Source organism: Ooceraea biroi, chromosome 13 (genome assembly GCF_003672135.1).
Source record: "Ooceraea biroi isolate clonal line C1 chromosome 13, Obir_v5.4, whole genome shotgun sequence".
NCBI classification, from domain to species: domain Eukaryota; kingdom Metazoa; phylum Arthropoda; class Insecta; order Hymenoptera; family Formicidae; genus Ooceraea; species Ooceraea biroi.
The window spans coordinates 2,433,800-2,449,523 of NC_039518.1; the positions used below are offsets into that span (position 1 = coordinate 2,433,800).

General features: G+C 41.0%; 2 protein-coding genes across 2 annotated transcripts; one reads left to right on the forward strand and one right to left on the reverse strand.

The window, feature by feature from the left end:
* Positions 1–1,770: 1,770 nt before the first annotated feature.
* LOC105283885 (deformed epidermal autoregulatory factor 1) lies at positions 1,771–8,290 on the forward strand. The gene is made up of 4 exons (XM_011347014.3): positions 1,771–2,122; positions 6,718–7,209; positions 7,296–7,757; positions 7,838–8,290. Exons 1-4 carry the CDS (start codon positions 1,856–1,858, stop codon positions 8,036–8,038), a joined length of 1,422 nt encoding a protein of 473 aa, XP_011345316.1. The 5' UTR covers positions 1,771–1,855; the 3' UTR covers positions 8,039–8,290.
* A 2,120-nt stretch (positions 8,291–10,410) lies between these two features.
* LOC113563185 (U3 small nucleolar RNA-associated protein 18 homolog) lies at positions 10,411–15,296 on the reverse strand. Its single transcript, XM_026974491.1, has 7 exons — positions 15,058–15,296; positions 14,778–14,975; positions 14,447–14,615; positions 14,187–14,369; positions 11,867–12,058; positions 11,576–11,744; positions 10,411–11,488 (listed from the first exon to the last, which is right to left on the reverse strand). Exons 1-7 carry the CDS (start codon positions 15,258–15,260, stop codon positions 11,025–11,027), a joined length of 1,578 nt encoding a protein of 525 aa, XP_026830292.1. The 5' UTR covers positions 15,261–15,296; the 3' UTR covers positions 10,411–11,024.
* Between the last annotated feature and the right edge of the window lie 428 nt (positions 15,297–15,724).

The following is a 15,724-nucleotide window of genomic DNA, read 5'->3' on the forward strand; positions in this document are numbered from 1 at the left end:
TTAGAGGCAGGAGAATGCTCACCAATTTACAATGCCGGCTGCACTAAGATGCCTCCAGGACGACCTCTACAGGCGATACATTCAAATAAAAAAATAATTTTTTTATCTTTAAACATGTACTAATAAATGCATCAAAGTTTTATAATGATCCGCTGTATAGTTTCTCCAAAACAATTCGTAAAATTATACCTTATTTTCAACGTTCTAAAGCAGGCTCCGCCCTTAAGGGGATCCTGGAGTCGTCTGTATTACCGGCGGAATTCGTCGATCTTACTGTACTAATTACTCTTTAATGATTGTATAGAATGAAAAATCCTTCTCCACGATTAAAGTATACAAAGAAATATACCGAGCGAAACTCGACTTTATGTTAAAACCGACAAAACAAATTTACAGTTTTATTATCGGCTTATTGTGACGTCACCTCGTACATTAATGTTCTTAATATAAATGTTTTGCAGTTCGTGTGGCCAAAATTCGATAATCGCAAGGACGGAACAAAATGAAAGAATATGGGGAAGCTTTTAGAAATGAGTTTAGAAGCCTAGCGTAAAAGTAATTAGTGCAGAAAGATTCGTGATCATTTCGTGCCTACGTATGCCTGTGAAATCGTGGCTGAATAAAAAATTGTGATTTTTTTCCGTTTGGAAAGTTAAGTCCTGCTTTTCACATTACATTATTGTGTGTACTTTCATCGTGGAAAAGGATTTTTCATTCTGTGAATTCAATAAAAAGAAAATGCAGGAAAATCATCGATTCCGCCGGTAATTCAGACGCCGCGACGGAGTTCACTGGCCACTTCAGGATCCCCTTAAGGGGGGAGCCTGCATTAGAACGCTGAAAATAAGGTATATTTTACGAATTGTTTTTCGAGAAACTATACAGCGGATCATTATAAAACTTTGATGCATTTATTAGTACATGTTTAAAGATAAAAAAATTATTTTTTGATTTGAATATATCGCTTGTAGAGGTCGTCCTGGAGAAATCTTAGTGCAGCCGCGTCGCCGGCATCGCAAATTGGTGAGCATTCTCCTGCCTCCGAATTTCGTCTAAACTGAAAAATTGAAATACGTTCTCGTTATTTATGAGTTCCCATCGTCGATGAACCAAAGAGAGAAGAAAAAAGTTGAAAAGTACCAAAATGGTGGAGCTTAGAACACAAAAGTACGATTTTTAGGCAAAGTTGTTGAACTTTTTCATGCAAAAGTAATGTTTTTATGAATATTAAAGGTTCATCGACGATGGGAATTCATAAATAACGAGAAAATATTTCAATTTTTCAGTTTGGATGAAATTTGGGGGCAGGAGAATGCTCACCAATTTACAATGCCGGCTGCACTAAGATGCCTCCAGGACGACCTCTACAGGCGATACATTCAAATCAAAAAATAATTTTGTTTATCTTTAAACATGTACTAATAAATGCATCAAAGTTTTATAATGATCCGCTGTATAGTTTCTCCAAAAAAAATTCGTAAAATTATACCTTATTTTCAACGTTCTAAAGCAGGCTCCCCCTTAAGGTGGTAATAGTTATTGCCCCACCCTGTATAACTATTGCATAAAATATAATTAAAAACTACGATATACAGGAGAGGAAAGTTGGAAAATCCTATACGAAAAACATGCGTTGCCTGGACGGAAAGCGCGTAGTGCGGGTCCCGCACACACGCACACGTAGATTGGTTACGGCGGACACTGTGCGGCGCTGCGTCGAGCCTCGAGCGTGCGCGCCGACGCCATTACGGGAGCGCTATGCGCGAACGAGTGCGAACGACGAGCAGACATCGGCTCGGCGCGGCGAGGAGACGAGGAGACGAAGGCGTGGCGAGGCGAGACGAGAACAGCCGAAATGGAGGAGAGCCAAACATCGGAAAGTGTCGCCGTGCTACCGGACATGTCCGAACCGTTGACGAGCGAGACCGAGGAGGCGACCACGCTGACGAGCGAGCACGAGGCGCATCCCGTCGCGGTTACGACGAGCGTCACTGCAGTGCCGGGCGTATCGGGTGTTTCCGGAGTCGGCGTGCCGGTTTCTCTGCCCGTGGGTTCTATCATCGGCGTAGCCAACTCGACCAATGGCACCACCTTCAACGTCATCACCTCGGATCAGCTGCAGGTACATCCGTAGCGCCGAGATACACGCGCCAGGGCCCCCTCATCGGCCGTATCGCCTAGGGAAGAATCTTCGCGAAGCGAGCGCACGATCGATTGCGATGGCGTGCCGTTTTTCCCGCTTTTTACGCGCTTTTCACGCTGCCGATGACGACGATGATGATGATGCGACGCGTGCGAGTGCGCCTGTCATCGCGCGGTACGGGCTTGCCCGGCGCGAGGGCAATTGTGGAAGCGTGCCATCTCCTCGGTGATGTTTACGATACGTCGTCAATCGATTCGTAGCAGGTTCTTTGGTGATTTTAATCGTGTTTGAGACTGAGACTCAAGTCACGTTGTAGTTTCAAGTATTGTTTTGAATCTTTTTCTCAGTTTTTTTAAATATTAAGTTCATAGATGATTATAATAGGGAAAATATTCATTTTTCCAGTTGGCATAATTTTGAAAGTAATGCTTCATTTAAACCGCATTCATATGATGCTAACACTCACAGGCTGTTTTCAAAAAGAAAGTAACTTTGTTCAATCTTTCATGTCTAAAAATGGAATCAAAGTTTTCATATATGTGTTTATTCTCCAAAAGGGAAAAACCTGTGCAAGTCTAAAAGTTTCTGTTAAGGCGAAGATGCTTTAAACTGCGGATTGTCAATTTTGTACTAATTCGATCTGAGATTTTAATGGAAAATCCTCCCACGATTAAGATACAAAATAACGAGCAATCGATTATGTTAAACGACAAAACAAATTTACATATTATCGGCTATTTGACGTACCTCGAATTAAGTCTTAAATAATGTTTCAGTGTTGCAAATTCGATATCGCAAGGACGGAACAAATGAAAGAATATGACCATTTTGAAATGATAACAGGCGACGAAAATGATCGTCTACAAAACGTCAACGAAAAGATCGTGAGCAACGTGATGAACCTGCTCGAAGCACTTGAAAAGCGGATATTCACCAAAGAAGATTAGCTGTCATCTGGTGGACTGTGTATTTTGACTGCTTGCAAGGAATCAAACATTCATTCAGACGTATACTGTCGCACGGATTGCCATCAAACAGAACGTCGAGAATTGGTGAATCGCAAAGGTGTTGTGTTTCACCATGATAACGCTAGACCACGTACAAGTTTGGTCACTCGTGAAAAATTGTTGCAGCTTGGATGGGACGTGTTACCACATCCACCATATTCGCCAGACCTGGCACCATCAGATTACCATTCGTTTCGTTCTTTGCAAAATGCCTTGAATGGTAAAACCTTGACTGCTGATGAGGATATCAAATCGTTGTTGGAATTGTTTTTTGCTGAAAAAGATAAGAACTGTTTTGAGCGCGGAATCATGAAGTTGCCTGAAAAATGGCAAAAGATAATCAAACAAAATGGACAATATATTGTTTCATAGGATTTTTGTTTCTCATGAAACATTCGCCTTTTATTTATATAAAAAAAAACGCAATTACTTTTGGCCAACCCAATATATGGCGAAGATGCTTTAAAACTGCGGCAGTGTCAAAATTGGTTTGCTAAATTTCGATCTGCAGATTTTAATGTGAAAGATGCACCACGCTCAGGTAGGCCAATCGAAATTGATGATGGCAAAATAAAGGCACTGATCGATTCGAATCAGCGTTTAACGACACGAGAGATTGCTGAGAATCTTAACATATCGAAATCGAGTGTTGAGAACCATTTAAAACGACTTGGATACATCGATATTTGGGTACCACATGAGCTCAAAGAAATTCATCTCACTAAGCGTATTGACATCTGCGATTCTCTTTTGAAACGTGAGGAAAATGATCGATTTTTGAAACGTATGATAACAGGCGACGAAAAATCGATCGTCTACAACAACGTCAAACGAAAACGATCGTGGAGCAAGCGTGATGAACCTGCTGAAAGCACTTGAAAAGCAGATATTCACCAAAGAAAGATTATGCTGTCAGTCTGGTGGGACTGTGTATTTTGAGCTGTTTGCAAGGAATCAAACCATTCATTCAGACGTATACTGTCGTCAACTGGATTGCCATCAAACAGAAACGTCGAGAATTGGTGAATCGCAAAGGTGTTGTGTTTCACCATGATAACGCTAGACCACGTACAAGTTTGGTCACTCGTGAAAAATTGTTGCAGCTTGGATGGGATGTGTTACCACATCCACCATATTCGCCAGACCTGGCACCATCAGATTACCATTCGTTTCGTTCTTTGCAAAATGCCTTGAATGGTAAAACCTTGACTGCTGATGAGGATATCAAATCGTTGTTGGAATTGTTTTTTGCTGAAAAAGATAAGAACTGTTTTGAGCGCGGAATCATGAAGTTGCCTGAAAAATGGCAAAAGATAATCAAACAAAATGGACAATATATTGTTTCATAGGATTTTTGTTTCTCATGAAACATTCGCCTTTTATTTATATAAAAAAAAACGCAATTACTTTTTGGCCAACCCAATATATGGCGAAGATGCTTTAAAACTGCGGCAGTGTCAAAATTGGTTTACTAAATTTCGATCTGCAGATTTTAATGTGAAAGATGCACCACGCTCAGGAAGGCCAATCGAAATTGATGATGACAAAATAAAGGCACTGATCGATTCCAATCGGCGTTTAACGACCTGAGAGATTGCTGAGAATCTTAACATATCGAAATCGAGTGTTGAAAACCATTTGAAACGACTTGGATACATTAGTAAGCTCGATATTTGGGTACCACGTGAGCTCAAAGAAATTCATCTCACTAAGCGTATTGACATCTGCGATTCTCTTTTGAAACGTGAGGAAAATGACCCATTTTTGAAACGTATGATAACAGGCGACGAAAAATGGATCATCTACAACAACGTCAAACGAAAACGATCGTGGAGCAAGCGTGATGAACCTGCTCGAAGCACTTGAAAAGCGGATATTCACCAAAGAAAGATTATGCTGTCAGTCTGGTGGGACTGTGTATTTTGAGCTGCTTGCAAGGAATCAAACCATTCATTCAGACGTATACTGTCGTCAACTGGATTGCCATCAAACAGAAACGTCGAGAATTGGTGAATCGCAAAGGTGTTGTGTTTCACCATGATAACGCTAGACCACGTAGAAGTTTGGTCACTCGTGAAAAATTGTTGCAGCTTGGATGGGATGTGTTACCACATCCACAATATTCGCCAGACCTGGCACCATCAGATTACCATTCGTTTCGTTCTTTGCAAAATGCCTTGAATGGTAAAACCTTGACTGCTGATGAGGATATCAAATCGTTGTTGGAATTGTTTTTTGCTGAAAAAGATAAGAACTGTTTTGAGCGCGGAATCATGAAGTTGCCTGAAAAATGGCAAAAGATAATCAAACAAAATGGACAATATATTGTTTCATAGGGTTTTTGTTTCTCATGAAACATTCGCCTTTTATTTATATAAAAAAAAACGCAATTACTTTTTGGCCAACCCAATATATGGCGAAGATGCTTTAAAACTGCGGCAGTGTCAAAATTGGTTTACTAAATTTCGATCTGCAGATTTTAATGTGAAAGATGCACACGCTCAGGAAGGCCAATCGAAATTGATGATGACAAAATAAAGGCACTGATCGATTCCAATCGGCGTTTAACGACCCGAGAGATTGCTGAGAATCTTAACATATCGAAATCGAGTGTTGAAAACCATTTGAAACGACTTGGATACATTAGTAAGCTCGATATTTGGGTACCACGTGAGCTCAAAGAAATTCATCTCACTAAGCGTATTGACATCTGCGATTCTCTTTCGAAACGTGAGGAAAATGATCCATTTTTGAAACGTATGATAACAGGCGACGAAAAATGGATCGTCTACAACAACGTCAAACGAAAAAGATCGTGGAGCAAGCGTGATGAACCTGCTCAAAGCACTTGAAAAGCAGATATTCACCAAAGAAAGATTATGCTGTCAGTCTGGTGGGACTTTAAAGGTATTGTGTATTTTGAGCTGCTTGCAAGGAATCAAACCATTCATTCAGACGTATACTGTCGTCAACTGGATAAATTAAACGATGCCATCAAACAGAAACGTCGAGAATTGGTGAAGCGCAAAGGTGTTGTGTTTCACCATGATAACGCTAGACCACGTACAAGTTTGGTCACTCGTGAAAAATTGTTGCAGCTTGGATGGGATGTGTTACCACATCCACCATATTCGCCAGACCTGGCACCATCAGATTACCATTCGTTTCGTTCTTTGCAAAACGCCTTGAATGGTAAAACCTTGACTGCTGATGAGGATATCAAATCGTTGTTGGAATTGTTTTTTGCTGAAAAAGATAAGAACTGTTTTGAGCGCGGAATCATGAAGTTGCCTGAAAAATGGCAAAAGATAATCAAACAAAATGGACAATATATTGTTTCATAAAGTTTTTGTTTCCCATGAAAAATTCGCCTTTTATTTATATAAAAAAAAACGCAATTACTTTTTGGCCAACCCAATAATTGTTAATCGTTAAAATACAGTAGCGTCGAAAAGTAAGAAGGAAACATAATGCCAACTATTAGATAAATATTAAGAATTAAATAGAATATACGTTAATTATATAACTGTGTGGTTTAGGTTATATAATTGTATTTTTCATTCGCAGCTGCCGGGGTCGGGGCAGTTCAAGCAGATGCTATGCGTGGATAATGGGTTCATTTGCGAACCCCGTCACGACAAGGACACGGACCCCCTACGTTGGAATGGTGAGCTGAAGGCGACCCACATAGTGATCCAGAATAGCACTGACGAGACAGAGACGGAGCAGATACATGTCTCCGCGCCCGCTTCCCAACCAATCTACAGCTGGTCCGACTCGGCTAACCTGGCGGTCTTGCCCATCAGATGTAAGAACACGAATGCAGAGTTACACAAAAGCAGATTCGGCTCTGGCGGTAGGGGCCGATGCATCAAGCTAGGACAGAATTGGTACACGCCCAGTGAGTTTGAGGCTCTCTGTGGTAGGGCATCCAGCAAGGATTGGAAGCGAAGCATCAGATTCGGCGGCAGGAGCTTGCAGACCCTCATCGACGAGCAGATCTTGAAGCCACACGCCACTTCCTGCACCTGCGCGGCGTGCTGCGACGATGACAGCGCAGTAAGTGCAGATAATCATGCTTGATGCGAAGTGAATTTCAGGTTTTAAACTACACACACGCGTGTACACACTGCTCATCTACTTAGACAGGACCGGTGCGGTTGTTCACGCCGTACAAGCGCCGAAGGAGAGCTAGGGACCCGTCCGACGGCGAACCAGCGTCGCGCAAAATCAAAAGCGACAATTCCCGGGACGGTAGCAACAACGACGAGAGCGGCGACGAGGTGGTCGTGTCCGACAAGGAGGTCTGGCCGCAGTTCGTCTCGACGGACGGGCTGGTTGTGCAGCAATCGCAGGAGCAAGATTCCGTCGTGCAGAACGTGCAGACGGAAAACGGTCAAGGCGACGACATTTTTAAGAAATTGGACGAGATGTCGAGTAAGATGATAAAGTTCGCCTACGAGTTCCGACGTACTCTGGAGGAGGTGAAGGAACTCAACAGACAGCAGAGGCGGGAACAGGCGTTGGTCGCGCAGCTTGGCGGTGGGCGGACAGACGTGATCGAGACTGTTGGCCTGCAACCGGCGTCCGACGCGCATAACAAAAAAGTAAGAACTGCGGAGTAGTCTGAAATACAATGTTTCATTAAATAATAAAAATGATTCATTAAATAATAACGCAATTTCAGTGTGCCAATTGCAATCGGGAAGCGTTCGCAGAGTGCTCCCTGTGCAGACGAACGCCGTACTGTTCGACGTTTTGCCAGCGTAAGGATTGGGGCAGCCACCAGATGGAATGCGTGAGGGGCGCGGCCGAGACGGTCATGCTCATAGTCGAGAGCAGCAGCGGAGATACGAGCGCGCTACCGACGACCGCGACGGACCAATAGCTAGTGTTTCTCACGCCGATTCACCAAAGGAATACGGGGAACGACGAATCGAGCTTGGAAACGCCCAAGTGCAAAGAGGACTTGAAGTGCGAGTTGAAACGAGACTAAAACGAAATGTACGCACATGTACAGGTGTGTGTACGGTAGAAAATATTTTGTGGCGGTGTGAGATGTGAACGTAAGTTGAATTATGAATTTTTATTCATGAATTTGCTACTTGCAATTGGACGGCTTCTAAAAAAAAAAAAAAAACTATATTTTGGGATTTTGTTTCTGACATAAAAAATATATTATACAACAAGCGTCATCGGAGCATAAAGACACACTTCATATGAACATACGTTCACGCGTGAACACATTCGTGTATGAAGAATAAGAACTGGTTTTTTAGAGTGATTATTTTGATATCATGTATAGATTAATTGTACTCGTAATGAATTATTATTTGTAATAAACGTGCGTAAGTGCGCGAATGCCAAAGGCGGCAATCTCTGCAGTTTTAAATAATCGGCCGAAAGTATTTATATATGATATTTCATACATACACCATCCACCGCATTATTGTCGACTTACTTTTCCAGTACGTACATATACAGGGTGTCCGAAATAAAGCGGCTCGGACGGAAAGTACAGGTAGATAGGAGTAAACCGAGAAGAAAAGTCAAATACTATTTTTCGAAATTCGCAATAGTTATTAAGTTATTAACATATACGTCTGAGCCAATAAACGCGCTGAAAGCTTTAGGCCGGACTCGGGAGATAGAGCGAGAGGCGGAGTCAAGAAGAGTGGGGCGAGGGGGGAACCGCGGGCGACTCGCGAAGCGCGGCGCGTGACATATGATGCCGCGCCGAGAATCTATTCTGTATTTGTGCTTTCCGTACATTGCCGACGAGGAAACAATTTTCCAGCGCGGTGTTTTTAATAGCAAGGAAATGATACGCCATCATTTCCACACCACCTAGCGGTAGATAGCTCGGTGCGTTTTTTTTTATAGTGATTTCCCCGGTAGGCCTAATCCACTCTCATTATTTAATTCGATTGATTTAATTGAATTGTTCCAAATGTCGTCCCCTTTCTCGTACGCAGAGGTCGGCTCTTCGTACAATATCGCGTGTGGCACGGTGGTCTCAATTGTTGTACAGCGCGGAAAATTGTACGATATGTTGGATAACATCGCTGTTTAGCACTTCGAACACCTCGAATACCTCAAACCGAGATTCCCGCGAGCCATCAGGCAGCAAACAATGTTCGTGTTTTGTCTACAGTTGCTGAAAGTCAATTGAAAGTCATGTTCTGCCTACACGATATTTTCGCGCGATATTTTCTTGTACAGTCGCGTATAAGTCTCGTGTTCAAGATATTCGAAGTGTTCGAGGTGTTAGACAGCGACGATGCGATATACTACGGAAGAGTATACGAATATGATAGTGGCTTATGGGCTAGCAGGCGAAAATGCGCGTCTCGCGGCTCGGATTTATGCCGAACGATTTCCTGGGCGTGCATATCCAACATCTCGTACAATTTTTCGCACTGTACAACAATTGCGTGAAACAGGGTGTCTCGTGCATAATACGAGAGGAATTCCAGTGCGCGTTCGAGCCGACCTCTGCGTACGAGAAAGGGGACGACGTTTCGAACAATTCAATTAAATCAATCGAATTAAACAATGAGAGTGGATTAGGCCTACCGGGGAAATCACTATAAAAAACGCACCGAGCTATCTACCGCTGGTGGTGTGGAAATGATAGCGTATCATTTCCTTGCTATTAAAAACACCGCGCTGGAAAATTATTGTTTCCTCGTCGGCAATGTACGGAAAGCACAAATACAGAATAGATTCTCGGCGCGGCATCATATGTCACGCGCCGCGCTTCGCGAGTCGCCCGCGGTTCCCCCCTCGCCCCACTCTTCTTGACTCCGCCTCTCGCTCTATCTCCCGAGTCCGGCCTAACGCTTTCAGCGCGTTTATTGGCTCAGACGTATATGTTAATAACTTAATAACTATTGCGAATTTCGAAAAATAGTATTTGACTTTTCTTCTCGGTTTACTCCTATCTACCTGTACTTTCCGTCCGAGTCGCTTTATTTCGGACACCCTGTATATATGTATATATTAGATGTATAATACATATGTATGTGTCTATGAATTATATTACTTAAATATATTTTATTTATAAAATTTTTATATAACACGAAGATATTTAGTACACGGATACTAAATATTTAAAATATTTAAGTAATTCGATACGCAGTGAAATAGTACGATTGCAGTGCATGGAAGGTTCGTGTGTCATATACGTACAAAGATTTGTGATCAATTTGACTATACATATACACACACACACACACACCTCGTACACTAAAGAGAGAATTAGTTAATAATTTTTATTATATTTTATATAAGAACTGTATGAGAATTTTTGTAGCAGTAGTGGTAGTACATTGTACACTGTGTATTATATAAAATCAGGTAATATTTAAAAGCTGAGAAATCTCAATATAAATATCGAAAGTTATAATTTCTGTCAGTCCTAGCATCGATGAGATTAATAATGTTTAATATGGAAGAATCACAAATAAACGTAAATTATTCCATAAGGGATGAAGCTAAGAAATTAATTTTCTTTGCTGTATAAATAAATAAATTGAATATGAAACACTGTAAATTAATGTGATATTGTAAATAAAACGTAATACATGAGCAGTTCCACTTTCCAAAAATATATATATATATACACACTTTTGTAATTTTGTTCCGACATATGTACAACGTTGAGCAGTTACGTCTGCTTCGTATCATACACAGCTTTACGTGTTTTGTAATATTAATTGCATCAATAAACAAACAGCAGCAAACATAAGCATCAGTTAAAATATATTTGACGAAAAGGTAATTTTACACCGATCCAACATTGCCCAGGCACAGGTTTGTACAATCTGTAAAATCTTCGCCGGAACATTTTGGAAAAAATCTTAACAACCAAATCAATAATTCCCGTAATGTCCGAGTCTGTACAACAGCGCGGAACCCGTTCTGTTCGATATGCTGAGGTAGCCGCTGCCGGGGGAGAAGCTGATCGTCTGCGGCGTGCCTATGTTAGTTTGCAACGTCGGGAAGTTGGAGAACACGGTGAACGACGGTAGGTGCAGCATCCTGAATGCATTGTGCTTGTCGACGGACGCCGCGCTCAGTATCTCCGACGTCGGATTGAACCTCAAGCTCGTGATGCTAGTCACGAGATTCGTCATGATCTTCAACGGTTCGGGCGCCCGGTTCCCCATCACCGTGTCCGTTTTATAGAGGTTGACCACACCCTCCCTGCTGCCCGTGGCCACGAACTGGCCGCTCGGTGACACGGCGAGCGACATGCAGGTCAAGCACCCGTTGTCCAGAGCACGGTTCACGCACGTGCGAGTGTTGAGGTCCCACACATACATCTCACTGCCGTCTGCATTTGGAGAATATTTTTATGCATAAGCTTCTGGCAACATCAGCGTTGGATGGTGAAGACAAAAATTCGTAAAGGTCTGCTTACCACCGTGCGTGATGAGCGTTCTGCTGTTCGGCGTGAACGCTAATGTCCTGCACTTCGAGTTCATCTTGAACGTGTGGACGAGCTCCTTAGTGGCACTGTGCAGCAAATATATCTCGCCACGTCTTCCACACAACGCGATTAATTTGCCATCGGGCGATACCTCGTATTGCTGGAAACGTTAAAATGTTTGTTAATAAGTAAACAAAGAAATATTGAACATAACCGACTTAGATTTACGTTGCAACCCAATGTAAAGTAGTGTTCGCTGTGGCACCTGTGACTCCATCATACCTTCATGTTCGTAATCCCATGCGGCAAAGGTATTTTATACGTCTTGTCGTTCATCAGATTGTAAGTGTGGCAATACGGATAGAATTGGGAGCCAAACAGGACCTCGGATCCCTCCTTCATGAACACTGCCTTACTGATCGGGTACTTTTGAAATTGCATGCTATGCAGTTTACCGTTTGTATGACCATCCACCTAGAGGTTGAGTCAACACTGATCAGTAGTAATCGATAATGGACATCCAATAATCTGAACTTGGTCGATTTAATTTAAGGGGGGAGCCTGCTTTAGAACGCTGAAAATAAGGTATATTTTACGAATTGTTTTTCGAGAAACTATACAGCGGATCATTATAAAACTTTGATGCATTTATTAGTACATGTTTAAAGATAAACAAAATTATTTTTTTATTTGAATGTATCGCTTGTAGAGGTCGTCCTGGAAAAATCTTAGTGCAGCCGCGTCGCCGGCATCGCAAATTGGTGAGCATTCTCCTGCCTCCGAATTTCGTCTAAACTGAAAAATTGAAATACGTTCTCGTTATTTATGAGTTCCCATCGTCGATGAACCAAAGAGAGAAGAAAAAAGTTGAAAAGTGCCAAAATGGTGGAGCTTAGAACACAAAAGTACGATTTTTAGGCAAAGTTGTTGAACTTTTTCATGCAAAAGTAATGTTTTTATGAATATTAAAGGTTCATCGACGATGGGACTTCATAAATAACGAGAAAATATTTCAATTTTTCAGTTTGGATGAAATTTGGAGGCAGGAGAATGCTCGCCAATTTACAATGCCGGCTGCACTAAGATGCCTCCAGGACGACCTCTACAGGCGATATATTCAAATCAAAAAATAATTTTTTTTATCTTTAAACATGTACTAATAAATGCATCAAAGTTTTATAATGATCCGCTGTATAGTTTCTCCAAAACAATTCGTAAAATTATACCTTATTTTCAACGTTCTAAAGCAGGCTCCGCCCTTAAGGGGATCCTGGAGTCGTCTGTATTACCGGCGGAATTCGTCGATCTTACTGTACTAATTACTCTTTAATGATTGTATAGAATGAAAAATCCTTCTCCACGATTAAAGTATACAAAGAAATATACCGAGCGAAACTCGACTTTATGTTAAAAACGACAAAACAAATTTACAGTTTTATTATCGGCTTATTGTGACGTCACCTCGTACATTAATGTTCTTAATATAAATGTTTTGCGGTTTGTGTGGCCAAAATTCGATAATCGCAAGGACGGAACAAAATGAAAGAATATGGGGAAGCTTTTAGAAATGAGTTTAGAAGCCTAGCGTAAAAGTAATTAGTGCAGAAAGATTCGTGATCATTTCGTGCCTACGTATGCCTGTGAAATCGTGGCTGAATAAAAAATTGTGATTTTTTTCCGTTTGGAAAGTTAAGTCCTGCTTTTCACATTACATTATTGTGTGTACTTTCATCGTGGAAAAGGATTTTTCATTCTGTGAATTCAATAAAAAGAAAATGCAGGAAAATCATCGATTCCGCCGGTAATTCAGACGCCGCGACGGAGTTCACTGGCCACTTCAGGATCCCCTTAAGGGGGGAGCCTGCTTTAGAACGCTGAAAATAAGGTATATTTTACGAATTGTTTTTCGAGAAACTATACAGCGGATCATTATAAAACTTTGATGCATTTATTAGTACATGTTTAAAGATAAAAAAAATTATTTTTTTATTTGAATATATCGCCTGTAGAGGTCGTCCTGGAGGCATCTTAGTGCAGCCGGCATTGTAAATTGGCGAGCATTCTCCTGCCTCCAAATTTCATCCAAACTGAAAAATTGAAATATTTTCTCGTTATTTATGAAGTCCCATCGTCGATGAACCTTTAATATTCATAAAAACATTACTTTTGCATGAAAAAGTTCAACAACTTTGCCTAAAAATCGTACTTTTGTGTTCTAAGCTCCACCATTTTGGTACTTTTCAACTTTTTTCTTCTCTCTTTGGTTCATCGACGATGGGAACTCATAAATAACGAGAACGTATTTCAATTTTTCAGTTTAGACGAAATTCGGAGGCAGGAGAATGCTCACCAATTTGCGATGCCGGCGACGCGGCTGCACTAAGATTTCTCCAGGACGACCTCTACAAGCGATACATTCAAATAAAAAAATAATTTTGTTTATCTTTAAACATGTACTAATAAATGCATCAAAGTTTTATAATGATCCGCTGTATAGTTTCTCTAAAAAAATTCGTAAAATTATACCTTATTTTCAACGTTCTAAAGCAGGCTCCCCCCCTTAAGCGGTCTACGGAAACGCGTTTATTGTTTATCCAAGTACCTGAAACAGCGAGAAAACACCCGATGCACCAGCAACTAGCGCTACCGTAGAAGACGGGTGGAATTCTACGCTCGTAACAGGACCCTCCACATGCGCGCTCTTATTTAAGGCTTTGAGCGCCTTGACATCGACGACGTTCTTCGGCAGATTCTTCACCTTAGGTGCCTCCAAGTGGCAACTATGCTAAACACAGGAATAATCAAGTGTACTCCACGGAAATAAAAGGGGAAAAATGTCAGACGTTGAAAGTCCTTCAATACCTTCAAAATATCGTTATCTAGATCATCGGTGTTATCCTTCTTGTCGAGCTCGGCCCACTTTGGAGTACCCACAAACAGCTTGTATCTGTTCTCCAAGTACGTCGCATACAATTTTTCCGGCCTCGCGACAGTTAATTTGCGATTCTGTGCATCCAGAGCTGCGTTCACACTGTTACAAAATGTAAAACAGGTTATACCATTTACACACGGCACTCAAAAGGTGTGACGAATGATTATGAATAAATGTAAATGTCTTTTATAATGAATTCTTTATAAATAAAAAAAGATATGAGACAGAAATCATAAATAAAATTTACTCCTGAACACATACGTATATGCACCATCGTCGTCGTCTACCCAAGCTGCTTTCTTTTGATCCGGTTCATCTGCAACATCTTTCTCTGATTTACTCTCGTCTTTATTGTCACCTATGGTCTCACCGTCAACAAATTTGTCTTCGGTTGCAGATTCATTGTCTGATAAATTATTTATGATGTCGCTTGGATCGCCAAAAACTATTTTCTCCAATCTACGGGGTTAAACAATAATTGACACACATAAAAGGTTGTTAATCATTACTCATTTTATTCTTCATCGAATTGTCATCATACCTGGCTTCTTCAGCAGCGTCATATTTATTTCGACGTTTCCGTCTCAAAGGTGTTGAGAATTTTTGATTGTATAAAACTGGTTTTGCACTTGCATATTTCTTAGCCTTAGTTTCACCATCGTTCCTTCTGTGCTTGAAACCTTTCCTTCGCGCAATCTTCTTTTCCTCTTTTTCACTCATTTTCTTTTGCTTTTTCTCTTTCATTTTTACAAGATAATAAACATTTAAGAAATCCAAACTTTTAAAAGATTAATGAAATATCGTAATACTTTTAAAACCCATATAACCTATTATGTTCTTATCACGCGGTCCTGTGTCGTGTCTTGCAGCATATGAGTTCTTTCTTTTTATTGGTCTAGTGCCTTCCAGTTACATTTAGGACTGTTTGACACGAAAGGCGGGAGCTTTTGCATTCCGCATAACCTATAACGCCTGAGGAAATAAACCAATCAGAATCCTTCTATTTCCATCCGGAATGGAATTCCTGAATTTTTTAACATTAGCTGTAGTCCAGTTAGCACTGCGAGTGCTACGAAGCACTTTCTAGCCTCCTTTTTATTTGAAAGAAGAAAAAGGATAGAAGTATTTCTCTAACTGGGGGAAACTATAGTGAATTATTTCAAGCAGTAGTGTTTTATTTCAGTAACGTTAGCCAACCTGCTTTCAGG

Bases quoted from the DNA above. Each gene is read 5' to 3' on its own strand.
- LOC105283885 (XM_011347014.3), top strand. From the start codon at position 1,856: ATGGAGGAGAGCCAAACATCGGAAAGTGTCGCCGTGCTACCGGACATG. The intron at 2,123-6,717 runs GTACATCCGTAG...TTTCATTCGCAG, and splicing joins TCACCTCGGATCAGCTGCAG to CTGCCGGGGTCGGGGCAGTT. The intron at 7,758-7,837 runs GTAAGAACTGCG...ACGCAATTTCAG, and splicing joins CCGACGCGCATAACAAAAAA to TGTGCCAATTGCAATCGGGA.
- LOC113563185 (XM_026974491.1), bottom strand. From the start codon at position 15,260: ATGAAAGAGAAAAAGCAAAAGAAAATGAGTGAAAAAGAGGAAAAGAAG. The intron at 11,745-11,866 runs GTATGATGGAGT...TAACGTTTCCAG, and splicing joins ATGGGATTACGAACATGAAG to CAATACGAGGTATCGCCCGA. The intron at 11,489-11,575 runs GTAAGCAGACCT...CTCCAAATGCAG, and splicing joins AACGCTCATCACGCACGGTG to ACGGCAGTGAGATGTATGTG.